The sequence below is a fragment of the Eurosta solidaginis genome, chromosome 1 (genome assembly GCF_040869045.1).
Source record: "Eurosta solidaginis isolate ZX-2024a chromosome 1, ASM4086904v1, whole genome shotgun sequence".
NCBI classification, from domain to species: domain Eukaryota; kingdom Metazoa; phylum Arthropoda; class Insecta; order Diptera; family Tephritidae; genus Eurosta; species Eurosta solidaginis.
In genome coordinates, this window is record NC_090319.1 from 369,891,159 (window position 1) to 369,911,336 (window position 20,178).

At 34.6% G+C, this 20,178-nt stretch overlaps 1 protein-coding gene across 12 annotated transcripts in view; it reads left to right on the forward strand.

Moving 5' to 3' along the window:
• The window catches only part of kibra (WW and C2 domain containing protein kibra), a 122,768-nt gene extending 108,057 nt beyond the window's left edge, over positions 1-14,711 (forward strand). For all 12 annotated transcript variants that reach the window (XM_067762981.1, XM_067762973.1, XM_067762971.1 and 9 more), the window contains 8 exons: positions 2,847-3,148; positions 4,286-5,999; positions 6,689-6,869; positions 6,938-7,361; positions 7,438-7,782; positions 7,852-7,972; positions 8,055-8,264; positions 10,843-14,711. In XM_067762981.1, the coding sequence (XP_067619082.1) occupies positions 2,847-3,148; positions 4,286-5,999; positions 6,689-6,869; positions 6,938-7,361; positions 7,438-7,782; positions 7,852-7,972; positions 8,055-8,264; positions 10,843-11,290 (3,745 nt within the window). In that variant the 3' untranslated portion in view covers positions 11,291-14,711. The remainder of the gene's footprint in view (positions 1-2,846; positions 3,149-4,285; positions 6,000-6,688; positions 6,870-6,937; positions 7,362-7,437; positions 7,783-7,851; positions 7,973-8,054; positions 8,265-10,842) is intronic.
• The last annotated feature ends 5,467 nt before the right edge of the window (positions 14,712-20,178 follow it).

The window sequence follows — 20,178 nt, forward strand, 5'->3', positions numbered from 1 at the left end:
ACGGTACTTAACTTAAAACTACAAAGATACAAGTGCCACGGTTGTGACACGATTTTTTGATACGTACCGTATTCTTTAGTATTTAAAAATGGATTTTAGTTATTTTAAGACTGCAAACATTAACATTGGAAATATGCGGGGACACTTGCTGATCAAAATTCACACTCACATGTCACAAACCAGTGTGCAATAAAGCAGTACCAACCTAACGATTTGAATAACATTTTTTACTCAAAAACTCATGGACACTTTTCAATATCAAATTACAAAGCGAAAACAGAAATGTTATCATTAAAACAACATTTAATATTGCAGATTAAGTCAAGTGTTTAATATAATGACAGTTTATTACTCGTATAATTAAAGATTAAAAACGTTGCCACCTAAAATGTTATGAAAAATGTGGTTGTGGACTGCCACGGTTGTGACATTTGTAGGGTATTATGAACTATAACTTCATAAAACTGATGACCAGTCAATAAAATTAAACATGAAACTTTAAAATAAACATAATTTTAACTCAATTACATAATTTAATTCATTGAAAATGCCTTAATATATTTCAAATTTCGAAAATACACAAAACTGTACGCTCGCGGAGAATCACCCATATATCGATTCAAGTTAAATAGGGGCCAAAAAACGGACAATGTATCGATTAAAGTCCTCCAAACGCAGCTTGAGATTCCTGAGGATGACTTCAGACTAAAGTCGAAATATTGAAAAATAAAAACAAAAAATAAAAAAATGTAGTTATTCTAGATACTAACGGCCAAAGACGAGACAAATAATTTAAAAAAATCATATAAAATTGACTATAGATAAACAAAATTTTAGTTCGGTAAAATTAAACTCGATCAAGAAAAACCATCACCGTTATAAACAAACCAAATAAATTGAAATTGACTCATTTTATTTAAATACCGATAAAATAGACCAGAAATCAATTTAAAAATTTGATATGTATACATTTTATTTAAAATAATGTATGCTCAATGAAAGTCTATTTAAATAAAATGAAAATCGCTCAAAATAGGCCAATGATTGACTTAAAAAAATTATAAACGATAAATATCAATTAAAATTCAATAAATTTTAAAATATCAATAGATCATACAAATCAACCAAAACGATTATAAAAGAGCAACGCAACACGATATATCTGAACTGGATGAGTCGATAACGATATATACACGGAAAAAATTACTCTAGTGCAATCTAGAGACGGATTTTTTGTTCTTCAATGAACACAAATTTGATAAAATTTATCACATTATTGTTAATAAAAAGGAGTTTTTTGTCAAGAGAAACAAATTTGTTTAGTCATTTCAACAGAAGAGAAGCTTTTGACCTCAAGTTAACATTATTCTGTGAAAACGACAGACGCGAAACCAATCTAAATAACTTTTCAGTTAAAAGAACTGATTTTTTTGCATCAACTATTTTAAAGAGAGACTTACGCTCACAGCGCTCATTACCTGGTTTTTGCCACTATGGTGATACAGAAATCGCTGCTATGTAAACAGTCTTCACTGTTATTCAAATAGTGACGGAAATACATATGTTATTTTGACTATTTTCGTAGTTACTCTTAGGGCATCATTAATAATTGTTAAGTTAACAGATCTATGGTTTAGATATGATGATATTTTGTTGTTGTTGATTTTAGTGTTGAAAGAGTTATTTGGGATCAATGATTTTTGCAGAATTGATTTAACAACCATTTGCGATGTATTGACTATTTGCGAATATCGACAAAAACTTCTTACGAATTATCAGGTGATTCGGTATATTTTAGCACTTTTTTCAGTGCATAAAGTCGAAATCTTTGAAATACCTCGAATCGGACACTTGGAATTTATTGGGTAAACATTTTTTTTTTGGTTTTTTTTTTGAGATTCCTTAGTTTGTTTTTTTGTAATTCAATTACAAAAGATGCTTGCTTTAATAAATGAATAATTTATATTAAGAAACGTCTAGTTTATTCAATCTAAAGACCGCGATAGAGCAGTTTATTAGTGTGGAGCAAAACAATCATAAATATTGAGTTCATTTAGCAATGACAACAACAAAATATTAAGCAATAAATTCTTAATTAATTCAAGTAAGAAATATGTACAAGCTTGGCCGAAAACTTGTTAACTGTACCACATACTTAATTAAAAAAACAGGCCACAACCTCATTTATATGTATATATTATGTTCACGTATGTGTGTATGTATGTATGCGCGATTTATTTGTATTTTGCATAAATTTGCATGATTAAACAATTTAAGCAAATCAACGGATAATCGACTAGAGTCAAATGACGATTAGTAAGACGGTTAGTTTAGCAAATGGCTACTATTTATATACATGTATGTATGTATGTATGTATGTATGTATGTACATATGCCTACTTGAAATAGCGTGGGAAATGGGTGATTAAAAGATTCAAACGTCAATGGAGGGAAACTTGTTTCCCCCACGCCCAACTGCTACCAAGAAAGCCTAAACGCCAATTAAGTATGCTTAACAGTCGCATATCCACTTTACTGGACGCTAACTTGTATAAAGCGCTTAAAGCGACTCATAAATATGTATTTCCGAAGACCATCATCATACACTCATCAGTGTGGCGCGCATTTAAACGGAAATTGATGATTATTTTAAGTTACTAGACTATAAACTAAGATTAGAGGGAAATACATATATACATATGTAGTAAGATAAAATATAACACACAATAATTATGTATACATACATATGTATGTGTAAATACTTTGTACATATTCACATTATTATCATCATGTGTATGAGTATATGCTAAGCATTTCCGTTTTCTTTTAATTTTTTGCATTTGCAGATATACCAAGCCACAGTCGTTCGAAGATTGCGTTGGCGATGAGCTACCCCATGGCTGGGAGGAAGCATACGATCCGCATATAGGACGTTATTATATTAATCACATAGAACAAACTACACAATTGGAGGATCCACGTCAAGAATGGAAAAGCGTACAAGAGCAAATGTTAAGAGATTATTTGTCAGCGGCGCAGGATCAATTAGAGAATAAACAAGAGATGTATGAAATTAAACAACAGCGCTTACAAATAGCGCAAGAAGAATATAATCATCTAAACAAATTAGCAGCGAGCCGAAGTAGTTGTGAGTAGTTTTTGTGTATATTTTTCCTGGGCGGTATTTTCCAGCTTTTCCAAAAAAATATGAAATTTAAATTTATGTTAAGAGAGCATTGGATGGATATTTGAGGTGGCCACTGCTTAATACAATTATGTCTATCCAGAGAGTCGAATACGTCCCCACCGCGATGTTTACACCACGTCCTAGCAAAGGACTACTATCATTCCAATTAACATGTATAAATGAACCTTGGTAAACCTTAAAGTTCGCAAGTACCTACTCGAGGCAAGAGATCCGCGTGACAGTTGCCAGTGATAGTCTTATGTTCTGGCACTCTTATAAGTAGTTTGAAGCACTACGAATGACTCTCCCTTATTTATGGTGAGCGACATTAGAGATTTGACTAATTGTATCCGATTATATCCGCAAATTTTAAATTTCTTCACAGCTTAGGTGTCTTGTGATTCGTAAGTATAGGGTTGTCCGCTAATCCATATCATTAAATTCGCCTGTCCACGGCAACAGCTTTAAAATCTACATCAATGTATTCAGAAAAATCCCACTGATATGGATTTTTACCCTTAACTGAACCGGCGCTGTATCTGACCACGCTATGATCATTCTGCCACTCGTGATTCTGCTGATGAACTCTACCAAAATTGATTCCACTCCAAGCGCTAGAACAACCCTTTTATTGGCCGCTAGTTAGACATTGTTGGCATCTTGTTGAAATCTTTGATCTCAGTGACCCCCCCCCCCCCCCCCCATCAATTTGACCACCGAATAAAGGGCCGTCTTTGTAGACCTTCCCTTCCCTTATTGAAGGCGTGTTAAGATCCAGAAAACCAATATCGTAAAAATTAATCAGCGTTTCCAGCGTTTTTAATGGAATGAGAACAATTTTATTAGTCTAATGTCTTAGGATGAGAAGTGTTTTTCATCGCCTTTGTCATATACATATGTGACATTAACCAAATTCCATTAACCGAAATTCCTCAGAAAAGAGGTCGGAAATTCTAATGTAAATTTGGCATTAGTCGCCCTTTACTATAGTCAAATCTAGGTATCGCGTGCGTATTCCAAGTCACCAAACTTTTATTTTTATAAGCTCTCGATTATTTCACATCATTACTTTAACTTACATCCTCTCTCTCATTTCAGTATGTTCCTCTTCGAGCTCGATGAGTCGACACGATCCCGAATTGCTGCGCGCCGATCTCGCTATGGCTAAAGAACGTGTACGCTTGCTCAAGCAAGAGCTTAAGCACATTACGCACGATATAACATTCACACAGCGTGGCATGAATACACTACACTCTGTGGGTGAGAAGATCAATGCGCGGCAAAATGGATGCTACGATATAGCCGAAGTACAAGCCATACGTGAAGAAATGCTTAAAGTGCACAAATCATTAGTCTCCGGAGAGAAGGTACGTGAAGAGCTTATGCGTAGTCTGGTGCAGATTAAGAACGAGCTCAGTCGCCAACAAATTAATGATGAAAATGCCGAACTCATGAATGCCGCATCGCCTTTCGATCGCGTCTGCGTGGCATCGCAAACCGACTTGTGTGGTGCAGGCGATACAAATAGCGGCGCACGCTTTGCCGAGATGGCAAAAACAAAATTACAATATTCTGAATGGCGTAAACATATCAAGAAGCTACAACAACAATTGGCCGATCATGTAGAACGCATCGATCCTGGACAATTGGAATCAGATAAAGATCGTATATTGCTGATACAAGAGAAAGAGAAATTCCTTAACGATCTGAATAGTATTTCGATGGAGTCACGCACACCTGAAGAGGTGCGCGTAATAAGGCAAACACGCCAAAAACTGGAGGATGATTTGAATGAGGCATATGAGGCTACCAACCAATGCATAGCGAAGCGTTTACGCTTCCATGAAGAGAAACAATTTTTAGTGGGCGAATTGCAAGAGGCGCTCAAGTCAACCAAAAAATTAGAGGAACGTCTGAAATCGTTCTCATCGGAAAGTACATTCTCGATTAGCAGCGGTTCTAGTCTGGGTTCATTGTCGACGGCGAGCAGCAAGAGCGCGCTCAGTTTTACCGACATTTATATCGATCCCTTCGCCGTGGATTCACAAATCGATGTAATCGATTTGCAGCGTCGTTCACAACGTTTCTATCAGCAACAGCAGTTGCAAGCCGCCCAAGCACAATTGCAATTGCAGCAACAGCAACAACACCAACAACAACAACAACAAGCGCAAGGGCATCCACAATTGCAACAGCAACCTTCATCAGAATTATCACTCTCACCGCGTAGCAGTCTATCAATGGAAACACCACCCGCCTCGCCAATGAAATATAGTGTCACCAGTGTTGATCAAGTGCCACCGACACCAAATCAGCGGCTCAAAGAGGAGCCTACATATGCGAATACATCGGGTGGTGGTGCTGGTTTACCACCGCTCTATCAACCAAGTCCAGCATTGGCTGCAGCAATGGCACGTACACATGCGCACGATTTGGATTCAACGCTGCTCGATTGTATGGTGTTGGAAGCTAAATTACAAAAACTCAACATATCCGCCCCGCTTAATCTGCCAGTGGCACCGCTATCGCCTATATCCGAAAAGCCATCGCTACTAGATTTGCCACAAGAGATGCTTAGTCGTTCGTCATCTTCATCGAATACGCGTTCCGTATCGGCGGCGGTAAGTAACGAGTCGGTGGCTGGAGACTCAGGCGTTTTTGAAGCGTCGCGTGTGCATTTGCCACGCAAAGAGTTGGCACAGGTGCAGATAGGTTTGAAATATTTGAAGGAGAAGGGTGTACTAGTCGTATCTTTGGAGCGCGCGAATAATTTATTAGCGTTGTGGACTGCCACGGCAAACAATTCCCAAGTGTAAGTACCTTGAGTCGTTTACGCTAGGTTCAAATACATATAGTATTATATAGATGCATATTAGAACGTTTTCTGCAATGACACTGATGATGGCTTAACGCGGACACTCGTTTGTCCCAAAACTTATTTCATGCGTTGTCTTATTAAAATCTATTTTTAATAAGTTTTTTGTAGTGATTTTTATTTCGCTCTGAAAATAACCGTTATTTTTTAGACTCTTTATTTATTTCTCTTTTTAAATAACAGTTGTTTTGAGTTTTTTGTTTCGCTCGGAATATTACGAGTTTTTTTTTTTTTATTTATCTCAGTTCTCTTTTTTTTTCTTGCTCAAAAAATTATTTTAATTTTCCGAAATTAAGCGTGGAAATACTTTTCAAGCGAAATAAAAAGATCGAAAAATAATCATTATTTTTGAAGAGAAATGAAAAACTCGAAAAATAAATCTTACATTGTGAGCAAAATGGAATACTCAGAAAATAAGAGGTTTACTTAAAGCGAAATAAAAAATTTCATATTTATTATATTTTTCCGAGAGAAATAAAAAAGGCAAATAGAGCTTTTCTCCGAGATGATAAAATAACCATTATTTTTCGAACAAAAAACATTGAAAAGAACTGTTTACAGCACCCTGTTGGAAAATCGACAAAAACCAAATTAATCTAACGGTATCATTTACGATTTTTTTACAGTTATCTACGTGCTGCTTTGCTACCCAATTCGCTTACATCGATACGCACAAAAGCCATGTCAGACTTCCAGAAACCAGTCTTTAGCGACACATTTGCCGTGCCCATCTCGCTAAGCAAATTGCAAACGAAGAGCTTACATGTGACGGTGGTTAGCATGACCGGGCAAAAAGAGGAGATTATCGTAAGTTGACACGCTCTGAACTATACGCAGCACAAAATATAACTTATCCTTTCTTCTCTTCCTTACAGGGCACAGTACAGATCAGCATGGCTGAGTTCAATCCAGACGATTCCACGCTCAAATGGTATAATGTATTAAGCTCCAAATTTATGCCAACCTTCGAACCGCTTGATATACCTTCGACAAGCGCTGCGGCTGCAGCTGCCACGAGTGCGACGCCTGTAACTCCCGCGGCTTCAGCGAATGCTCCGCCATCGACTGCGAGTAGTAATAACAATGCGCCGAATGCATGCAAAGAAGAGTCCTCAGATGAATCGACATACACCTCATCACAAACATCCACCTTAACAAGAAATCAAGTGCCACCATTTGACGTACAAGCGCAAATCACAGAAGAAATGCAAGAACAGTTGAGCGTGAACGATGAGGATGATGAAGATGATGATGATGAAGACGACGATGATGAAGACGAACTTGCAGGATTGAGCGATGGTAAATTACAAAAATTAAAACGCTTTCGAAATCGTTTCATTTAGTAATCAATTCTCTTTTTCTATGATTTCCGCAGACTTTACAAAGAAAATGCTGGAAGCCTACAATTGCATCGATCTAATCAAGCAGGAGTATGCGGATAAAGAAACAAATACTGAATGCGCATTTCCACCAGAGAAGTCGCGTGCCTCTCAACAGCAACAGCAGCAGCAACAACAAATGGCTGACGATAGGCCCGTTAAACGTTCACAAACATTTACACCGTCAGCGGCAGTGAACAAAAATCGTTATATTTGCCGTTTGAATCGCTCTGACTCGGATTCGGCTATGCATTTCGGTGTAACGCCACATCCCTTCCATCGTGGCGCTGTCGAAAGGCGTTCATTGCGTTTCCATACTAAAGCTACCAAACAAGTGACAAGTAAGTCTCGCTGGTGGTGCGCTAACAATTCGAAGTAAACCAAATTTTTAAATATTATTTTTTGTTTAGAACTTCGTCATACACACATACCTAGAACTAGTTTGGATTTGGAATTGGATCTGCAAGCGCAGCATAGTAAATTGGATTTCTTGAATGATCAAATTGCAAAGTTGCAGAACTTGAAAGAAGTGTAAGTTACAGCATAAGAAATTTGTTTCTTGAGCAAGGTTACTTACTTAGTTATTTTTTTCTTTTTGCGTTCTTTTCCACAGTCTGGAGAAGGGTCGTGATAATCGTGATCCCTTGATTGCTGCTTGGGCTATTGAGAATGAGGAATTCCAACGTTTAGTTGAGCGCGCAGATCCAGCGAAATGCCCAGAGGAAAAGCAATTACATAAGCTTTTAATGAAAACTGCCAAAGAAATTTATAAGTTACGTAAAACGAAGGTGCCGAAAGGATCACCAGATTTGCTCTCCTTCAAGTAAGTAAAAGAAAAACCTAATTATTTCGCTAAGCTATTCAGCTAAGGAATTTTTCTGTAAGGTCGAGAGGCGCTTTCATTGACATTGAGATTTTTTTTATTTTCAAAACTGTATTTCGATTTTTTTTAAGAGAAATTCATCGGTTTTGCATTTGTCCAAATTAAAGTTTTTATTTTCGAAATTCAAAAATATTCAATTTCGAACAATTTTCAAGAAAATAAATTCTTTACCGAAATGTACCGTTTTCGAAAAAAATGCACACTCTTTTGAAAAGGAGCTTGTTAGTACCACGTGTTTTGAAAAAAAATTTAAATATAATATTTATATTATTGAAGAGGAGCTAATTAGTAATTCATCTGTCTAATTCGAAACTATTGGAATTTCGAAAAAAATCGATTTCGAATAGTATTCTATAAAACGTACACCGTAAACAATCGATTTAAAAAAAATTCTATTGCTATATACCCTTTACATTTTTTGAAGGAAATTTGGATGTTTGTTTAGTTCGAATTTTTTTAAATAAATTTCATGAATACTTGATTTCGAAATAGAAGAAAATGAACGTATGTGTATCTATCTAAAAAAGTCGCTAAATGCCATGTATGCACATAACTTCACACAGAATACTCCGATTTTAAAACGGTTTTTTGCATTTGAAAGCTTAGCTACGTGAGATGGTACAGTTAATATAATTTGAAGGCATATACTATAGGGGCGTGGCAAATTGCCAAAATGTAGTAAAAAATCATCAAATTTTTGTTTACACAGCAATAACTCATAAACGGATGGATGGATTTCAAAAGTTCTACTTTTCAGTAAAACTTTGAAATATTTACCTCCGATCTGCATCAAAAAAAAAAATACTTTATTCCTTTCTTATATCAGCCAAATTGTTTAAGCAAAAGTAACATTTTTATCAAAAAATGCGTATGTGTGTTTGTTCGCTGTGAACTGTCCGCGCTAATTGCTTTTGAGTCAGGCTTGATGCGATACATACATACGTACATATATAGCATTCGCTGCGTTATTTAACTTCGGGCATAGGTTTATAGGTATGTATGGATGTACATATGTATGTATTTTCATATCATATCAGCTTGACATAGGTATGTACATACATATTTATGCAACATAAATGGTTAATTGTTAATGCAACATAAATGGTTAAGAATGCATACATCTATTGAAAAATAATCTTTCGTTAAAAATATTAAACATTTCCTTAAAAATCTTCAAAAAAGTTTTATTTTTTTGTATTTTTGCATGTATCACTATCACTACATATTATAAAACAAAGTCGCTTTTGCTGTCCCATGTCCCTTTGAATGTTTAAACCTTTAAAACTACGCAACGGATTTTGATGCGTTTTTTTTAAATAGATAAAGAGTGATTGGAGAGGAAGGAACGGATGAACATATTTGGCTGAAAGTTGGTGGAGGGGTAGCCTAGAACCAGGAGACAGACATCGGCTAATTTTTATCCCGTTCTGGATAGGGTCATGAGATCGAAACGTGGACCTGGGTAATCCTGAGATATGTTTGTACAATATGGGTATCGAATGTAAGCTGTTTATGAATACTTTGATACGGGGTATTTTTCGCACCCGCGGGTAACTAGGGTCTCGAGATATAAGCGAAAACGTGGACGCGGGTACCCCTAGAATGTGTTTATAGAATATGTATAACGAATGAAAGCTGTTGATGAGTGCTTTAGTACAGAGTAATTTTTATACCGCTGGGTGACTAGGGTCTCAAGATATGGGCAAAACCTGGACCCCTAGAATGTGTGTGTAATATGGATATCAAATGAAAGGGTTTGCTGAGAGCTTTAAAGTAATTTTCATTGTGATATTCGATTTAGTTGCATTAACCTGGCAAAACTGATAAGAGTTAGACAGAAAAAGTTATTAAAATGTATGGAGATAGACCAAATTTAGGGCAGAACAACGTCTGACGGGTCTGCTAGTACATATATAAAACGAAATTATTTTACAAATTTCGAAAATATTCCGTTGCGGAAAGGTTTCAAGAAGATAATCTACACCTGTATTGAACGTTAATACATTTTTTTAATAGAAATTTTTTATAACTTTCATAAGTATTCGACTTGGAAAAAATATTGGAAATTGATATCACGCCTTTAATGCCTCCTTATACTTAGCACAATTGTTCGTCTCAAAATCTGTTTTTAGTGTTGGACTGAAGTGGAAATACTGAAAGACAAATTCTAAATCTGATAATAAAATGATCGACACTTCTGAATTTGAAATAAAAATATCTAAAGAACAGAGAAATGGATCGGTGCCATATTAGTTCGGTTCGCGAACTTTTTTTCAATTAAAAAATATTCGATTCTTAAAACAAATTTGGGCAATTGATTCTACATATAAAAATAGTCGACGTGGAAAAAACTATATTCAGTTTGAAAAAGCATTAACCGGTACGAACATTGATTGAAACTGCTAGTTTGTTAGGACTTCCATTGGAAGAAGTATGAAATACTGCTACTACTTACTACAATTCAGAGAATTTTTTAATGTTAAATGAACGTATCCTTTTTTCCTTCTCTTTCTTTTAGAGAGAAAATGACCTTCTTCACTCGAAAAGGTTTTCCAGTGCCCGATTTACCAGATCGCGCCGATTACGTGCTGTCCGATGCCGATCTTATCGAAGAAGAAGATGAAGACGATGAAGAAGAAGAGGCACGCGAAACGGCAATCGCTATTAATACAGCGCTCGTTGCTAGCAATAACAGAAATAAGAATCTCAATGAGAATCATGTTGGTGGTGCTGTTAGTCGAAGAGAATTGAATGCAGCCAAAAGTACAGCAGCGGCAGCTGCAGCAGCCGCCGCAGCAGCTACAGTAGCACCAACAACTGTTAACACAACAACACCAGCAGAGCCAACAGCCAGCACAAGCGCTGCGGCTAAGAGCGCCGCAGCGAGCAACAAAGACGCCGAAAGTGAACAAAATGATCAACGTTTTGAATATGTGGTCGATCGCAATTATGGTGTAGAGGTATAAAAAGCTCTATCTGCAGAGCCATTACCTATGTATATATAGTATATATATATTTTTTAATATAATTTCCATATCTACATTTATAGTTAAAATGTCCGTTAAAGGATAATGAAAAAAATAAAAATTGATACAAACACACACACACAAACACAAACTCAAAATGTGCCTTAACTCTTAGTTTTATAAAAAAAAGGTTGGAATACGTGTCAAAAATAAAAGAAAACTGGCTTTGTTTGAGGTTAAGTAATTAAGTTATTTTTGCTGTACAAAACTTTAGTTTTAGATAATGAAGTAGGTCTTAATTTTGCAATAGGTCCTTTAATTTATAAAGAATATGAAAATTTTGTTTTTGCTATAGACCTAAGCGTCAAATTTGAGTTGAAATTGATGTATTTTAATGAGCTAAAAAAGTATGTTGAAATAAGAAAAGCACATAAAAATTATATTTTGTAGTAGTAAGGGCCATTCCAACTCAAATTGGTCAATGACGGTAATCGAAGTTCTACAGATTTTGATAAGTTTTTGGTAAACTTTTTTTGAAATTTCAGTTCGATTTGGAAAAAATTCCAAGAAACTAGATTTTGCAACCAAACTGATTAGCGTCACATTTCTCCAATTCTCAATTGATTCAAAACTTTCACAAATATACGATTTTGAAAAAAATTCTAAAAAATTACTTTATTTTTGAAATTTTGCCGGTGGTAGGTTTTTCACCAATTCTAAAAATATTCGATTTTGAAAAAATTTCAAGAAAACATATTCTACAGCTGAATTGACAGGTATTGCAACGGTCCAACTTAAAAAGTTTTAACTACCAGATATATTCGATTTCCTAAATTTTTTTTTAAACCTTATTTGCAAAAATCTTGACTTTAGAAAAGAAAATTGGAAGATAGTTTCTACATACATCTGTTGATAAAACGATTGTCACCGCACTTTCCGATTCATACTTATTTTAAATATGTATATTTGATTTCGAAAAAAATCTAAAGAAGTAATATATACTTCGTTTTTATTTTCAAAAAAGAAATAAAATTAAAATTAAAGACCAGGATTCACAGTTCTGAAAATTATTTCTAAATTTCAAAAATTTACGATTTCGGAAAAAGCTTAACATTGGTATCAATCGAAAACTTCCTTTAACTTCAAAAATTTTGGAGCGTTGACAAAATTTATTCCACATAATAAGTTACAAACATATTTTTAATATTTCGAAAATCATTATAAAAAGCGGAAATAAATTAATACTTTATTTGTCCTATTGGAAAATTTCTTCTTAAATTTATATATGTTTGTATATGCGATTTCGAAAAAAATTTCAAAAACAAGATGTCACATATTTAGAAATATTTTAAAAGTTCTAAAGTGCCCAATTTTGAAAAAAAGTTTTACATTTGCCACAATGTACAACTTTTTTGACTTCAAGACTATTTCAGCTCAGAAAAAAATTTCAGAAAGTTAATCAACATCTGCACATTTTATAATTCTAGGGTATGGATATAGATGAATACCTAATTTGCCCTTTTCGAAGATTTCTTCTTAATTTTAAATATTTGCGATTCCAAAAAATAGTTCGAAAAAATATTTTCGAAATTTTAAAAATATCCAGTTTTGAAAAAAGCTTCATATTTCTTCCCATAGAAACTTCTTTCAACTTCAAAAAGTTTCGAACTCAGAATAAACTTAAGAAAAAAATATTCTACATCTGAATTTACATTTCATTCGAAAAAGTTTTTGCAAATTCAAACATTAGCGATTCCGAAAAGAAGCTATAAAAGCAATTATACATTGAAAAAAAAATTAAATTAAATTTGGTCAATATTATGTTGTTGTTTTCGGCGATATTATTTTTTCCGAAAATTTTGATTTCGAAAAAATTGATGATAAAACATCGAACGGTTCCAGAGTTGCCCAATTCGAGATGAACAAACCCACATACATACACTAACATATTTGGAAGAAATCGATAACAGAAGTATTTGTTAAGTTTTCAAATTTGCGCACGTCAAATATATTGCATGCGATTTTTTTGCATGGCGTGCTTAACAAATATTAGACTTTAATATATTAAAATTTTGTATACATAATTTTATATATATGTATATAAATAATAATACATATAGTATAATAGATGGCTTGCGTTTTTGTTGAGCTCAATTTATAATGTTTTGTTGTAATTTATATTGAATGATGGCAATCCATATGATAATAACTGCTAAGAAATAATTGTAATTAATACAATTACATTAAATTGTGAAAAATATTTTCAAACCTATAAATAATTTAACATTTCTCGAAGTTGGTTTTGTAGAAAATATAAAAAAAACCATAAATAATTAGCAAAAAACTTAGGTGGACAAAGTAATATAAAATAACTTCATTATAATGTTTTCTTGTTGGGCCAAATGTATACATATCTGTTTGCTTTGATGGAGCTTAGCGACTGAGAAAGAGAGACAAAGTTAAGTGTAATTGGAAAATTTCTTCCTATTTAATTGTATTTATGTTTGTTGTTAATGGGCTTTTTTTAGAATAAAATGAACAGACGCCCTGAGGAACACATGGGAGTGTCGAAGCGCGTAGTAGGGAAAAATAAAATTTAACTTTGCCTTCTCATTTTTTAGCCAAAACCCCCCGACCAAAGCAAATAAATAACTTCATTATAGTTAATGGAATCCAAGTTTGCCACAATTAGTTTGAATTCAGTATCAAAATGTAACAAATAAAATAAAAATTAAAATATTTTTCTCAACAGTAAATTTTTTTTATAATTGAGAAAAATTGTGAAAAATGTGTATAAAAAAGTGTTAGTTTAAATGTGAGCATTGAAATATAAAAATGTTAAAAAAAAATGTTATCAAAGAAAAAACAATAAAAAAAGGAATCAAAAATAAAATGAGAATTCAATTGAATTACAGCTTAATTTTTTTCCTAAACGAATTTTGTTCTCTAACTAAAATTGTTGTTTTCTCTTCTACTCCTACTGTCTAATGTATTTTAGTACATTTTGTACAATTAGGTATAATTTTTTCAAGTTAGCATTAAGTTTGTAAATATAAATATCTAATTTTTGGTGGTCCTTGTGTATGTTTGCATGTTCAATCATGTCGATTTGATGGCGAAAATAGTTTGTTTGGTTTGCATTTTTTAAAGTAAACTTGTTTGTATGTATGTAATTAAGCACATGAGAAGAATAAAAAACAAGAAGGAATTAAAAAAAAAATATTATATTTATAATATGTGTGTGTATGTCACTAAATTTTAATTTAATTTAAATCATTACCTAATACAAATATAATTCGAACTAATTCTATTAAACTCTCTCCATTTCTTAGATTCAAATAATTGAACAAAGTAAATAAATTTAGTTTAGTAATGTACATTGTATTTGTGCAATAAACAAAAAACAACAAATTGAAAAAAAGTATTAGCATTTCTTTTGATTTTAATGGTTTTTAGCGTGATGCAAATACATATATATAGGAGATTCCAATTCTTCTTCTTCTCCGCCATTGCCCTCACTTGACATAAACTGTGTTTTAGCATTCTCTTTTGAAACATGCGTTCCAAAATAATATTTTTGTTTGCAATTTTGGTTGCATTTTTCTTTCGATTTTTTGGTATATGGGCGGGTATTAGGGCCCAATGCCTGTCCTAGAACATAAAAAAATGCATCTGCTGGAAAACATATTCTTGTCCGTTCAACATAACGGTTTATTCGAAATTGACAATCGTAAATACACATCATTCAGGCAGGTTCTGAAATTCGAGTGAAAGTGAATATGAAAATGAATCTTAAAACGTGTGAATTTAAATTTGGTGTTCTGAAAAACGAATGTTTCGTTCATTTTAGAGCTCGTTTTAATTTCACCCCAAAATTAATGTTTAGCTGGAGACATTGGTGCTTTATCGGTAACCGTATCGGTAACCTTTTAACAGCTGATTCGACCAACCTTATGAGAATCAATGCAATCGATTATTGGTGCCGCTAAGGTCGTAACCGTATCGTATCCAACCAATTGGGATTTGGATTACCGTTGTAACGATAAACAGCTGATTACGTTAGGGATACGGATACAGCGATACGACATACGGCACCAATGAATACAGCTTTTGACATCTGACAGCTATCGTTTGGAGAGTGAAAAAATTATTTGAGAAATATTTAAAAATAAAAATTAAACAAAAAATGAGCGCTACAACTAGTCTTGCATTTATTTTTCTGGAAAATGAGGCGCGTGTTTAAGAAGCTCTTAATAGAAAGATTTTGCGGGATCAATCAAATCCTTTAGAAGTGCCTGAAGTTGTGTAAGTTTATAGTGCTTGCGTTATGTTCTGCTTTATATAGCAATGTTCTTTACAGTTTCGTGTCCAGTTATCGTGTTAACAAAGATGCATTTATAATGCTGTTAAATGTTATTGAACCTCATATAAAAGGCACATCCATTCCAACTGCATTGCAAATGGCTGCAACATTGCGATTTCTAGCCGAAGGAGGTTTCCAAAAAGCTGTGGGCAAGGATAGCTACATCGCGATGGGCCGAAGTACTATAGCAAAAGTACTGAAGCAAGTGTTGCGAATTTTGGAAAAATACTTGTGTCCCAGGTGGATTAAATTACGAATGACGGAAAATGAGGTGACGCAATCCAAACAACATTTTCAGCAAAGCTTTGAGATTCCTGGAGTCATTGGCTGCATTAATGGAACACATATTCCAATAACCAAACCACATATAGATCACAGCGTCTTCTATAATCGCAAAGGATATTTTAGCATGAATGCACTGATTGTAAGTAGTAATGTTAAAAATTAAAATATTCCTTGCTTGTAGATATGTGATTACAAAATGGTTATTAGAGCTGTTGACGCTCACCACCCTGGATCATATCATGACGCAATGATATGGAGTGTGAGCAGAGCAAATGACCATTTTCAACGACGCTACGGCAGTGAAGAGCGCGGTTCATGGCTTTTGGGTAACGCGGTATATCCTATTCAGCCATTTTTGCTAACACCATTTAGGAGTCCACAACTGCTGTGCCAAGAGCATACATTTAACCGAAAACATTCTTCCAGACGTAATATAATTGAGAGAACTATTGGTGTTTTAAAAAGTCGATTTCGATGCTTAGCCCGCACTCTTCAATACCAACCACAAAAGGTGATACAAATAACAAATATTTGCTGTGCCTTACACAACGTTTGCAAACACTACAATGTGCAGGATACAGTTGAAATTAACGTAGAAAATGTGGAAGATGTATCAGCTATTGCTGAATAAGTATCCAACGATACTACGCTTAACCGCGAAGCTGTAATAATCAGGGAAGATATTGCCTCCTGACTTCACAGAAATTCTTGAAAATTTAATGAAATAAATAAATAATTTAAATACACTCAAGTATTACTAAAAAGTTCAAATATTGATATTTTATTAATGCAGTGTTAAAAAAAACATTTCCACCCTTATCGCGAAGTTCACGCGGAAAAATGTTCGCATTCACTTCTTTTGTTCGGGTGAACTTTTTCCGCCTATCGGCAATTTCGGGCGAACAAAAGTTCACTTCGAAACAGCTGATGTCTATTGCGAATTGGCAGTGAAAAAATAATTTACTTACATTAGTGTAAATTTTGTAAGCAAGCATATATTTCCTTAAAATACAACAAAAATATAAATAAAAAATTAATAAAGTAATGTTTAGAATTGCACTTAGGTTGGTATTGATTGAGCGCGAGGCAAATATATATGTGAAAGCGATTCGGAGGCAATTAAGAGACAGTGCTAACCCTTTGGCTAAATGATTCACTGTAAGCTAAAAATTACTATTTTCAGCACTTTTGAATAACAAGTTAATTTTTTTCAATTAGCTTTCGCCAATATTACAGGCTAAAAAAGCTGGCATTCTAATATTTGCTAGTTATTCTTACCAACTCCTTGCCACCATTGAAGCAAAAATTTGGAGTTCCACCAATTGTAAAGTTGGGTAAATGTTGTTGTTGTTGTTGGGTAAATGTTTTCGTTTTTTCGCATAGGGAAAAAGCGTTGGAAAGGAACATGAAGTGGGTCTTAGGTAATCTTGTTTCAGTGAGGTGATCAACATTTTGGAACCGTTCCTTTGTCCACAATGGATAACTTGGCCGACTGATACGTTGTGAAAAAATAGAATTTACATACTTAGCAATACAGTAATTTCACTTTTTTCCACTCAGCATTATTTATTGATTTTTTTCTAATAATAGAAGTACATATAATTATAAGAGTATCAAATTTCAAAACAAAAAATTAATTACATTTTATTTTCCTCTCGTTCGCCTGTAAAATATAAGTGAACAAATTTTGGTTTTCCCGCTGTTCATTTCGCCCGAACAAAGAGTTGCCGATAAGGTGAAATCTTTTTCGAATATGAAAAATTGTTTCGCCGCGCTCTGCGATAGGGTGAACAAAAACTGTGAATATTTTCGGGTGAAAATAAAACTCGCGATAAGGGTGTTCATAACATGTCATAAAACTAAATCAGAATCAGTTGCGTTTAGGATTTAAAAATTTTTAATTTTAGTTGCTATCGCTTTTAATTCTTTTCGAGTTGTATTTCAGGTTCATTTTTAACTCCGCCAATTCGTTTTCTTTAAGCTTCAGCTCGTTCTCTGTCTGCCGTAGCCTCTCCATGTGAAGATGGTGTCTTTTATCTTCAGCGTTGCCCTCCTTTATAGCAGTTGTCAATGCTGTCACTGCTTCACAGAGACTTTCAACCGCGCCGCTCACATATATTGTCGCCTCTATATTTCCCTTAAAGCCATTGACAAGGTTTTTCATATGCATTGTTTGCTCGGCGATGTTCGATTTAAGGCAATCAGTAACAAGGGGCTCGGATCTTCGGGAGCGGGATGACGCAGCAGCACCACTTGTTGAAGGCCGATTATCATCTTCGCTGGAGGTCTCTGAAGGTGTCTCATCATCTGTTGCTCCACAGTCTTTTGACTTTGGAACACCTCCTACGGTAGTGTGTATTTTGCATAGCCGAGCAATTGCATCTTCGGTTGGCGTCAACACATGCTTATTAAAAGGGCCGATTCCTGTTACCTCAGCCTCTTTATTATTATGGGCAACTTTTTTCTTAACAACAGCTCTCCAATCCAACCAAACCTGGAAAATTGTACACACAGATATATGTAAATATAGCACACCATCACAGAAAATTTTATTTTGCACCTTCTTCCAGCCAGAAATGTCTTTATGTGGTGGACCATGGTTATTTAATTCTGCCACAACCTCCGCCCACAATGCATCCACTTTCACCCTATCACCTTTTATGAAGCCGTCTGCAATTTCTGGATGATTTTCCATAAATTGAATGAGAACTGTCTCTTGGCGTACATTTTTATGTTTACCCCAAAAAATATAAGAAAATAACTTGTATCATTTGGTTTTATGGTAAAAATAATTAATTTTATATATTCTTACAGCAATTTTATTGACTTACATGTTTTATGGCACCAAATCCACGAATTCAAATTAAAGTGAATGCTAACCGAATATTTTCTAGTGAGTTCGTTTTCTGGAACACTCATATTCACTCGCAGTTCATTTAAGAACAGAACAGGGTGATTCGGATTCACAGTGAATTTAATAGATTTTCAATCGGAAGTGAATTTCAGAAACTGCCTGATTATTTCTTTTCCTTTATTGAATCTTGAGCCTTTACTATTGTCGCCAGCCTGCCACTAATGTGCGACTTAGCCGAAATGCACAGCGCCCTAGTATGTAGCAAATCGGATTGTACGCATGTATTGCGCGGTATTTGAACAGGGCCTTCTCCTCATTGGGCCACCATGTAATGTAATGGTGGCCTTACCGCAAAAAGAACCCCCACGAAATTGTTGATAAAATAAAGGGAAGTAACAAAGAGGTTTCGGTTTACTCACAAATTCGTAAAGCAGCAAACGCTGTGTGACTCTCGCTTTCAGCAAGATGATAAACGAAGAAGAAGGCATGCCTATGGGCAGATATCTATCGAAACTTGGAAATTTGAAGAAAGGTCAGAATATTGCGGTGCAAACCAACTAAATCGCTACTAAATAGTGGTTAGCACAGGTAAGCAGGTACAATGGAGTTATGTGGATAAGGCTGAGCGATATTAGCATCTTTGAGTAGTTAAAGAGAGTTTCTCCAAACTTCCAACTGCATCCCAAGTCTGGTGCAGCATGAGAACAGTCATATACCGACACGGGACTAAAAGGTACTTCGCATACATCCATTCTCCAAATAAACAAGGAGGTGGAGTATATGTCGTACCCAGAGCAAGCAAAAAAAAGACGTAGTCCCAATATCCGAAATGTTGAGGGGGACAAACAAATCAATGTTGTTGCGAATCTTGCCGATCAGTCTCACGGAAATAACAGTAACTGAAATGGTCCGACGGCTAACGCCATATCACAGAAGTTATATATTTGAAATGAGTTATTTTTTATTTGCTTATAAGCGTAATGACTCAACACAAATTTTACATACGAAACATGTAATCCAGGGTTTGTTATTAGTTTTATATGGGGAACCGAATAATTCCATATAAGCTCGTTTGGCTAGGTCTGGCGGATTTAAAACTTTCCTTGAGTATATACGCGTCGCATATAAACAAAAAACAGTTTGGCCTGTTTACACACACTCTTCTTGATAAACTCCGTTACTACACTTACTATGGTAATATGTAAACTGAAAGTTTTTTTTGTACAACATATACCCGTATTTCAAAAACTCGAGCTTCTAGAAGAACTTTGAGAGCAGATCTGAAATCAGCGTCCTCAAACTAATGAGAAACAAAAGGAAAGCTCCATGTCACAAACAAAAAGTGCTATATTGTTCACCAGTGTTATTTTTCAGCCAGGGTGCAAG